The sequence below is a fragment of the Corvus moneduloides genome, chromosome 6 (assembly GCF_009650955.1).
Source record: "Corvus moneduloides isolate bCorMon1 chromosome 6, bCorMon1.pri, whole genome shotgun sequence".
NCBI classification, from domain to species: domain Eukaryota; kingdom Metazoa; phylum Chordata; class Aves; order Passeriformes; family Corvidae; genus Corvus; species Corvus moneduloides.
The window spans coordinates 35,577,130-35,586,889 of NC_045481.1; the positions used below are offsets into that span (position 1 = coordinate 35,577,130).

Genomic DNA, 9,760 nt, shown 5'->3' on the forward strand with positions numbered 1-9,760 from the left:
TGTGACTCTCTGCAAAAGATGCAAGATGATGTTTTGAATGTTGTCAGCCACCTCTCCTTCCTTCCCTTCTTTCAGCTCTTGTCATGATCACTCAGGCATTGCTCTCATTCATCCAACCTTCATTTTCCTGTCTTTAAACTGCCAATCCTTGAACAAATAAGGAAGATCAATTTACTAACAAGTCCATAACTGAAAGATTAACAGTATTTGGTTTTAAATTATTCTGATCAAAATAGAGCCAAATAAGATTGTCTTTGGATGTCTCTTTGTTATATAACAGATACATGATAGGTGTTTGCTTTCCTTTAAGAAGAAAATCTCTTCTAACTAAAACTTGTCAAAGCCCATGACATGAAATTCCATCTCTCTTTTCCCTAGCAATGTTACATCTGCATTTTATAAAAATTGACTGCATTGGCTAGAAAACTTATCTCCCAATTTAAGCTCCTTTTATGGGCAAAAACCCCAGTGTGGTCTTTGAAGCTTTTTGATTTTTACTGAGGTGCACTTTTTTTTTTTAAGATCTTGATGTCTGTAAAGATGCTCCAGTATTCTTTGAGTGATAGAGGGAGGAGTCATTGACACTGTGTCTGCATTGGTTCATCAATAAAACTGTATTTTCGTCTGGAATATATCTGTTTTGAAGAAATTTCTGACTGCTTACATCAGTTGGAGGCATTGTTTGTAAATTGCATTTAGGGGTAGATTTTGCCATTTGAAAGTCCACACCACTGTGGATATATGTGCAAACTTGAGGTAAGAAATGGAGATACACCAGTAACACAGTATATGCTGTATCTACCTTGCTGTTTTATCTACATGAAGAAAGGGCCCCAGAAACACAATTACTCATGGAAGAAATCTATCAGAGTTGACAGTCCACTTTTAGGACAGTAGGGTTATGTTGTAGGTAACACCTGTGAGTAGAATGCTGTTGTAAATGTTCAGTTATGTTGGGTTTAGACGTACTGTTGCAGATCAAGAATATCATAAAGATGGTGAATGTAAAGAGTTTTACTGAAACCTGTCCTCTTGCCTGGTGTCACTGGACAATTTTTTCAGGAGTTTGAGAGTGTGTTTTGTGAATTGCAGCATGCTGACATGTACAGTGACTGATGCTGAAGAAAGATTAAGAGGATTTAAAAGTCAGAAGAAGCTGCTGTTCTGAATGCTTCTCATCTATTTTTGGTACAGCATAAGGGCAGATTTTTTTGGAAGAGTGTCTTTTAACCCAACAAGAAAGGGAAGAAAGCACAGATTATCCTGTTTGTGATAGGAGGAAAGGATTTAACTTGATGGCATAGTTTCCACTGCCTGCTTCAGCTGCCTGTGGTTAAACATACTAGTATCAGTTAAAGCTCTTAGGACAATATTCCCTTTCTGATCCTGTGGCTGCGGTCCTTTCTGCAAATAGGCAGAAATGATTCTTACCTGCTGAGTTGCTGCTCATCGAGCAGTTTACCTTACATCTGCTCTCAGTATGAAGTTCAGCACTCAGTAGTTTAAGACTTTGCTGCTACACAGAAAAAAGCATTTTTCCTAACTTAGCTTCTTATCTTGCTAAGTGTGCTATACAGTGTGTATATAAGGCAGAAAGATATTATAAGGTTTCTTCAAGGAAATTACATTTAGGAGTCCTCTTTGTAATGTAGCTACTTTTTCCAGATTTTGAGAGGGTATGCCCAGCATTATCTTTACTATGATACATGATGCTGGGGTGTAGAAGAACCCTTTTCCTCCTGGAGATTCTTACCACCTCTTGGCTACCTAGTGACATAATTTTTCATGTTGTCAGTCACTTATAGGGACCAAATAAATACCAGTCATGATAGAAGAGATGGTAAAACTGAGTGTGGGAATATGGCAGTGGTGAGTTTTAATCTGTGTACAACTTTTTGCATATACACAGGTTTTTAAGGAGCCATGATACTGATGCCCTTAGCTATCTCAAAGGCAGCAATTTTAAGTTGGACAACAAGGATATAGTACTTGAGACTTCACTGGAAGACTTTTTATTGTGTCTGGGGATAGGATATTCCTGGCCTCATTTCACAGAGCAGTGTAAAAAGTTTATATGGACACACTTTGAAGTCAGACTTGAACAGACCACTTAAGTATCACAGTGTTGCATCAAAGAGGAACTAAAGATTCCATGCTTCCCTGGTTAAAATTCTCTCCCTGTATCTATGCAGCATAAATCTCATGCAATGGACAAAGCTAAATGTCCCTCACCCAGTGTTAGATAAATTGTCAGCTGTGTATAATGAAGATAAAGTGAGTCTCTTGGATTTGATCTTGGAAAACTTGTGGGGTTTTCTTTTTTTTCCCCTTTATATCTTTAGGACTCTTGAAAACTTCACTGTCGTGGAATTTGTAAAAATTAGTTTTACTTGCTTTTTGACTGACTTTGTCTTGAATTAAGGGTTCTTCTCCAACAGTTGGAAAATTTTAGATAATCCTATTTCTATGAAGCTGACAATACTTAGACCTGTGTTAATGGAGCATCCTTATGGTTCCTTTGAGGCACCCAGAAGTTAAGGGTGTGTTTTTATGGAAGCAGCTGAGCAGAGACACGCAAGGTCATACAAGGGCCTGTATGAAAAGGGACTTTCTGGCAGTCAGTATCAGGCAGGATCCTTGGAAGCAGCAGATCAAAATACCTAAATTCTGTAGATCCAAGGGAGTATGGTACAGTAATTTGTAGCACTATTTCTGAACCCCTTCTTGTAATATTTATAATTTAAAATTATCTTTGAATAACTTAATTTAGAAGATCAACCTTGAATTTACAGTGCATAGGAAACAAAATTAGGGCAAGGGCTTTAATTTGGAAGAAACAGTAGTGTACACCTGACTCCTGGTAAACTGCAGTTCTGTGCTGCACGACACTGAGGTATTTTAAGGTTATAATAATTAGAACATCAAAATATCCCAAATCTGTATGTGTGCACTTTTTTTATTGCTGCTCACTTTGGATGAACTGTTGGTTCTGATCTGGGTCAAGTTGTTTGTTCCTACTCAAATCTAAATCAGACTGGCTGTTCTCAGGTAAGTAGGCTATTCTCACGGTTGGACTCAATGATCGTACAGGTCTTTTACAAGCATTTAGGTTGTAAAAGACCTAAATGTGATTTTAAGCTGCAGATCTTCAGAAATACTTCAATGTGCAGCTTTGGGGGTATGCTGTCACTGAAAAATGAACAACTGTGTCAGTATAGCATCTATGTTTTTGCTCCTTCGTCCCTGTAAGGGTCTTGATCCTTGATCTGATATCAGCCACAACTTTGATATGACAGCTCTCTCTTTGGAGCTTACATTTCATTATACTTTGGGTTTTTTTTCCCCCTAGGTGATTCACCGCTGGGTGCCTTGCAGCAGAGATCCAAGTAGTCGGTCACATATAGATAAAACCATCCTGCTGGTTCAAATTGAAGATAAATACGTTGCTGTTGTTGAAACTGGAGTCCTTGAACTTGGGGCTGAAGTGTAAATCTCTTTGAGACTGAAACTTCCCCTTCTCCAATGGTTCGGAAGAGAGAAGGGTCCAGAAGAAGCAGCTCCCAGGACATGAAACTTTGGTCCGGTTGTAGGAAAGGACTTGAAACACAGATTTGTCTAAGTCCCTTTCCTCAAATAAACAAGTGTAAGAAATTTTTTAAGTTGTTAGCTGCTGAAGAAACACTTGCATGAAGGATAGATTTGTTGAGACATATCTTTTGGTTTATAAATTTTGTTATGCATTGCGTAATGCTTTTAAATCAACAAACTTTTCAGTTCTAAGATCAGAGCACCTCATATTTTTCTAATTGTTTTGCCAAAAATTGCCATGTCTTGTCACAGAGTGCCGTGGAATTCATCCACCTTATTTAATGAAATTGACTACAAACCTTCAGTTTGGTGAAACAGTGTAAGGGTTTCAGGTGTGGCAAGAAGAGACTGAACAGATGTATAGATTCTTATTCCTTATGAGCTAAACATTAATGAGAACTGCACTAATTTTTTTACAGCAATGCACTAAAAACAACCCTGAGATTGCTGAGAACATTTATTTATATATATAAATATAAGTATATAAAATACCATTATTTAAATTGCCTTTGGGATTAATCCCCTCCCTCTCCATATACATGTTGATGGTAAGGGCTGTGCCATGGGTTTGGTTCTATGTTCTGTATTTCGTACAAGTGCATTTGCTGCATCCTCTTCACAATAAATGGTAAAATAACAAATGTGTAGAAAAGCACCTGAGTATCCCTGTACTACATCAGACTTTATTGTGGTGGCAGTGGTACCTCAAGCCTGTACAACACGTCTAGCTTTAAAGTGGGCCCCAGTATGACTTTCCATCTGTCTTCCCTTCATCAGCCATGGATGCTTTGCTTCTTTACACCCAGAGCTGGCTGTGTTGTTTCACTGGCTCTTCTCTGGCAAACACGGTGGTTTTAGTTTTGTAGTGGGAGGTGCAGGTCCATGATTACTTCACGGATGCTTGAAGGACTTTTTGATTCTATCCAATTTTAAAAGAAAAAATAGCAACAACAAAACTCCCCAAACAAAACAAAAAAAGTACCAAACGAAACTTGACTTCTGCTTTTAAAGATCTTTTATAGAAGGCACAGCCCTAAACTTGTATCAGTTTTACCACCTTGCCTTTTCTTTCCCTTTAGTCTTCATTCTTTTCTATGACTTGAATTTTATTTTCTGTGATTATATATTCTATGTAAGTGTAATTTGAGTATTTATAACTGTGAAGTTGAATTATTCATGTGTTACATATCCTAGGTTTTATTGTATTTTTTTAAAAGTGTGTATTCAGGGAAACAAGTAACTCAGAACTATCATGGGAGTGTGAGAGGGAAACTGGTTTGTTCTTGACTTGCAGTTCCTATGACTCACTTTTCTTAATCCGTAAGAAAAAAATGTACCTGTTGTGATTGTTTCCTGTTTCTGACCTGTAATTATATAGGACTCTGGGGAAATTGCATACAGTACTAGCTTTTGGGAGCAGCCATCTTCTTCCCAGTCACTTCCACTTCTTTATGTGTATTGTAACTAGAAGAGACTTCTGATATACCACAGGGGTTATTGTAATTAATTCTCTGACATCAGAGAAACATTGTCCATTATGTACCTAATGTAAGAGTGAAATTATATGGGATAAGAAAAAAGGAAGTAACAGCTACTTAAGAAACTCTGGTATTCCAACTCGAGTCACTGTATGCCATCTAGGCATGAAAGGGTAAGTCTGTGTGTCTGGTAGCTACTCAATTCCAGTTACTGTTCCCAGTAAGTGATACTGGGACCTTGCTTGCATCATTGATTATGCAAACTTGTCCTCGAAATGCTGTGCATCTTAGAGTTGCATATTGCTATTCAGTTTATTCATACACAGTCCCATTTAATCACGGTATAAATGCACAGATCTGCCACCCTTAAAACTATGTGGAACAGCAAAATTATTTATCATATGTACACATTATAGAGTAGTTGAATTCATCTCCTGCATACGTGAAAATGTAGTACAGTAGATGAAACTTCTGTAGCGGTCTGGTAATGCTGCTATCAGGAATGAAGAAAATGTATAAGTTTTGAATTGAAGGCCTCTTAGTTAAGGTTTTATTCTTTGTCCATCCTTTCAGGTAAATACCCATTTGATTAATTAACCCTCCAGGTTTTCTGTATCATTGGAAACATTGCTTCATTTTAAAGGGAGAAGTTTGTTTGAAAATAAGCCCCTATTTGACATTAGTTGCACAGGGTTGGTTTTTTTTGCCTTGGACTGAAGCCTTGAGGTAAACAAATGACTGAAAACCAAAAAACATAGTTTAGGTTTTTTTGCTTTGTTTTTTTTTTAAACCTGACTGAAACAGCTTTCAGTATGTTAACCCTGACAGAACAATCTCTCTCTCTTTGGGGCAAGGTAAGGACAATGTGCATTGCTGGTAATAGACATGATTGGAATTAATGGCTTGTTAGTATGGAAATTTTAGCACATATGTGTATCTGCCTGGAATTCGATTGGCAAACAGCAGACAGGGAAAGAGAGAGACTCTTTTTTTAAGGGCAAAGAGAATTGAAGAATATTTATATTTTTTATAAATTATAAGGTTTTTGGTGTGCTGCCTTCAGGAGATGGATTTTAATGTGGACAGCTAAAAGGTGAACACTTCCTTTCAGGTACGCAGCTAACATCTGTTGTGAGGCCATTCAGATAGTGCTCATGCCTGTTCCAGATCTGCTCAACAGAAACCACCTAGTTGAAATTTCACTCTTCCATAAGGCTTTGGAAAATTAACTCCTTAAAGTTTTTCCTGAACTCATTAAGATTCATATATGATTGTATCTTGGTTTGTACAGAGTTTGTGTTTGGTTTCCAGTGTGCAAGTGACAAAAATGTTTGTTTTTTTCTAACTCAGAATCACACAGAATTAACTAGGTTGAAAAAGACCTTTGAGATCATAGAGTCAAAGGACTGAATACCCCCTTGTCAACTAGACCATGGTACAAAGTGCCACATCCATTCTTTTCTTAAACACCTCTAGGGATGGTGACTCTACCACCTCCCTGGGCAGCCCATTCCAGTGCCCAATCACTGCTTCTGTGAAGAATTTCTTCCTAATGTCCAGCTTAAACTTCCCCTGGTACAGCTTAAGAGTGTGTCCTCTTGTCCTGTCACTGGTTCCCTGGGAGAAGAGGCTGAGCCCCACCTGGCTACAGCCTCTTTTCAGGGAGTTGTGGAGAGTGATAAGGTTTCCCCTGAACCTCCTCCAGGCTGAACAACCTCCTGCCCGGCTTCCTCAGCTTCCTTATAGGATTTGTGCTGCAGAGCCTTCACCAGCCTTGTTGCCCTTTATCTGGATGCATTTGAGCATCTCAATGTCCTTCTTAAATTGGGGGGCTCAGAACAGGACACAGCACTCAAGGTGCAGCCTCACCAGTGCCAAGTACAGGGAGACAATCACTGCCCTGGTCCTGCTGGCCACACTGCTCCTGATAAAGGCCAGGAGGCCTTTGGCCTTCTTGGCCATGTGGGCACACCTCCCCACAGGATAGATCTGTCTGTGGAAACTTCTGTTCTAGATGGAGATGATTTCATCTTTTGTTTTATTTTCTTGGCCTTTGTCTTGATGTGTAATACTCTTCTCCTGTTGTAAGGGTGGAAAAGATGGGCATTTTCTAATGAGTCCTGTCAGTCCGAATTGAACCTTATGACAGAGCAGAATTTTTTAGATCTTTCTAGATTTTCATGAAAACCCATATAGATGATTGCTTTTACTCTGTCCACTTGCTTTGTGATATTCTCTTGCCATAAGAACATTCTAGTTAAGTCCTCCTGTTGTAGCTTCCAGGAAGATCCCAGTCTATTTTCTTTCTCTTAGATTTCTTTGGAGGTGGTATCTGTGTACATATGTAAGGACTTCCCTAAAACACTCAGTTGGAGAAAAGGGCTTGAAAACCCCATGGATCAGATTATGTTCGTTAGTAAAAATGGCTATTACGTGATTTCTTAAACCCTCTTCCTATTTCACTTCTCTGTGAAATCTTTTAAAATGTTCTGTTTAAAACAAAAACCTAGAACTGTGTATGTGACACCACTGATGACACCTAGACTTCTGGGCTACTTGGCAGTGTATGATACTAGTGCTGGATTCTGGGGATCTCTCTCATGGTTCAGCATATGTGAAATGGTTTCAGAGTTTGGGGAAGATGATGGTGGTTGATCGTTTTTTGAGGTAATTCCTTGGCTGAATGGCCCTACAGCCACTTTGCCTGGGACATCTGGCATGTTTCTGAGCGGTGATGTCAGTTTTCCGGTCAAGAGTGTAGTTACCACCAGTCATTCTTCATCCCATGTTCACAATGCCTTTGGGAGCTGAAGAACTCTTTGAGAAGCCTGGATGACTGGTGAGGTGACAGATGAAGACTTGTGGCTCAGGTCCTTGCCTTTGGCAGGAGGCCATAAAGTTTTATCTGGGTGTGGGCAAGCGGTGGAAGAGATGCCTTATGATTGATTCAGCTTTCTCTGATAATGCACATGCCACCATGCAACCTAGGGGTGTAGATAACAAAGACACTGCTTTAAAGATCTATCTCAATTACAGAAGTCTCCATTCACAAAATGGAGCTGGATAAATTGCATTTCTTACCATTAACAATATTATTCAACTTATATTGGATTTGGGGTTGACTGACCACAGGTTTTATGTACTTAATTTTATTAAGGAATTTTATACCTATTATATAGGCATCTATTCTTTTCTTGTCTGGCTTGCTATTTGATAATCTAATGCAGTACATTCAGTGGCGCTGGACTCTTTCAGAAATTGTACTGGTAATTCCTGGTGCCTTAGTAAAAAAGTGGGTACATAACACCTTGGTGGAAGGTAAAGCATGTGATTTGTTTCACCCCAGCATGATATGCATATTTCTAAAAAGGTGATTAAGATGGCTGCCCCAAAAGATTTTGGGAGTATACCTACATCACTTGGTCATGAACATTTGAATATGAGCAATTTTTATGAATTCTGGTATGTACAGTTTGAATAGATAATCCCAGTACACTTAGGCCACAACTTTGAAAGATGGCAATCAAATAGCTGGATATGTAACTTCTTACACAGATGCCCCTGAAAGCTTGACAATAGCTGCTGGTTAGGAAATGGAGAGGGGAGTAGAGCATAAATGAGAGGATGGCTTTGGTTTTTAATGGACAGTGAAAATATATATTGCCTCTACCAGCAAACGGTTACTTTGCCAGGGATAGGGATATATGTACCTGCGTGTCTGTGAGTGTGTATGTGTCTGCGTGTGTTATTGGAAACAGCCTGTAAATATTGTAGCTGTTTAAAATGGAAAAGGCAGAGAGTTTTTTTGCAACATGTTGCAGCAAAAGGACAGTATTGACAGTGGAGAAACACTGAGAAATAAAAGAACCTTTTTTTCACTTGTTGTCATTTATTGCACGATTACATTTTCGTAAGATGTCATTCTCACAAATTCCCTATAAGGACTATTTTAAGTTTACTCAAACCATCCTTTAATGAAGGATTCTCGTGTTTAAAAAATGTCTTTTGTAGCTATGCAAAGAGTAACCTCAGCTCTTCCTATTTTACTGCCAGCATCGTCCCTGTTTTCATGCTTTTACATAAATAAGTGCCACATGCCCTCTCTTTTCCAGTTAAAATGTTTTGTGTTTGTTGAAGCATTTTCTCTATCAGTGATTTCCCTTCTCTTGAATGTTTTTCAAAGCCCAGGACAGTCTTTTACTGTCTTTGTGCTCAATAATTTTTGTTCATCATACTTCACAGGGAAATACCTTACCTAGTGTGGTTTAATCAGTCTTTTCTAATTTTCTGCCATCCTTGATCTGATAGCCAAGTGCAGCATTGGGTGAAGTCCTGATGACCACGGTGCTTACATGAAGCACTTTTTGATACAGTGATACTAGTTTAAAAATACTCAGCTGCTGTCTCTCCAGGACATTCTCTCAGTATTTCACACTTGTCCAGGGACAACATTATCTTATCCCTTACAGTTTGAAAAAATCATTTGTAACATAAACAATGGTGATTGGACAGCCCTGGGTCTTTAAAGATTGGATGTTTCCTTTGTATAAAACCTAAACACAACATCTGCAACTTTTCTTTTCCTTGTCTGTGAGGCTTGACCCACAGCTGTTTCAGGCCTCAATTTAAGAATGAGAGAAGAGCACAAATAGAGCAAGTGTTCTTAAGGAGAAACAACTCTTTTTTTCTTAATG

The 9,760-nt window shown here is 38.6% G+C and overlaps 1 protein-coding gene across 1 annotated transcript in view; it reads left to right on the forward strand.

Moving 5' to 3' along the window:
- The window catches only part of PCNX1 (pecanex 1), a 90,891-nt gene extending 81,950 nt beyond the window's left edge, over positions 1 to 8,941 (forward strand). Inside the window, 1 exon segment of the mRNA XM_032113300.1 lies at positions 3,350 to 8,941. Coding sequence (XP_031969191.1) covers positions 3,350 to 3,490 — 141 coding nt within the window. The 3' untranslated portion in view covers positions 3,491 to 8,941.
- Positions 8,942 to 9,760: the final 819 nt, after the last annotated feature.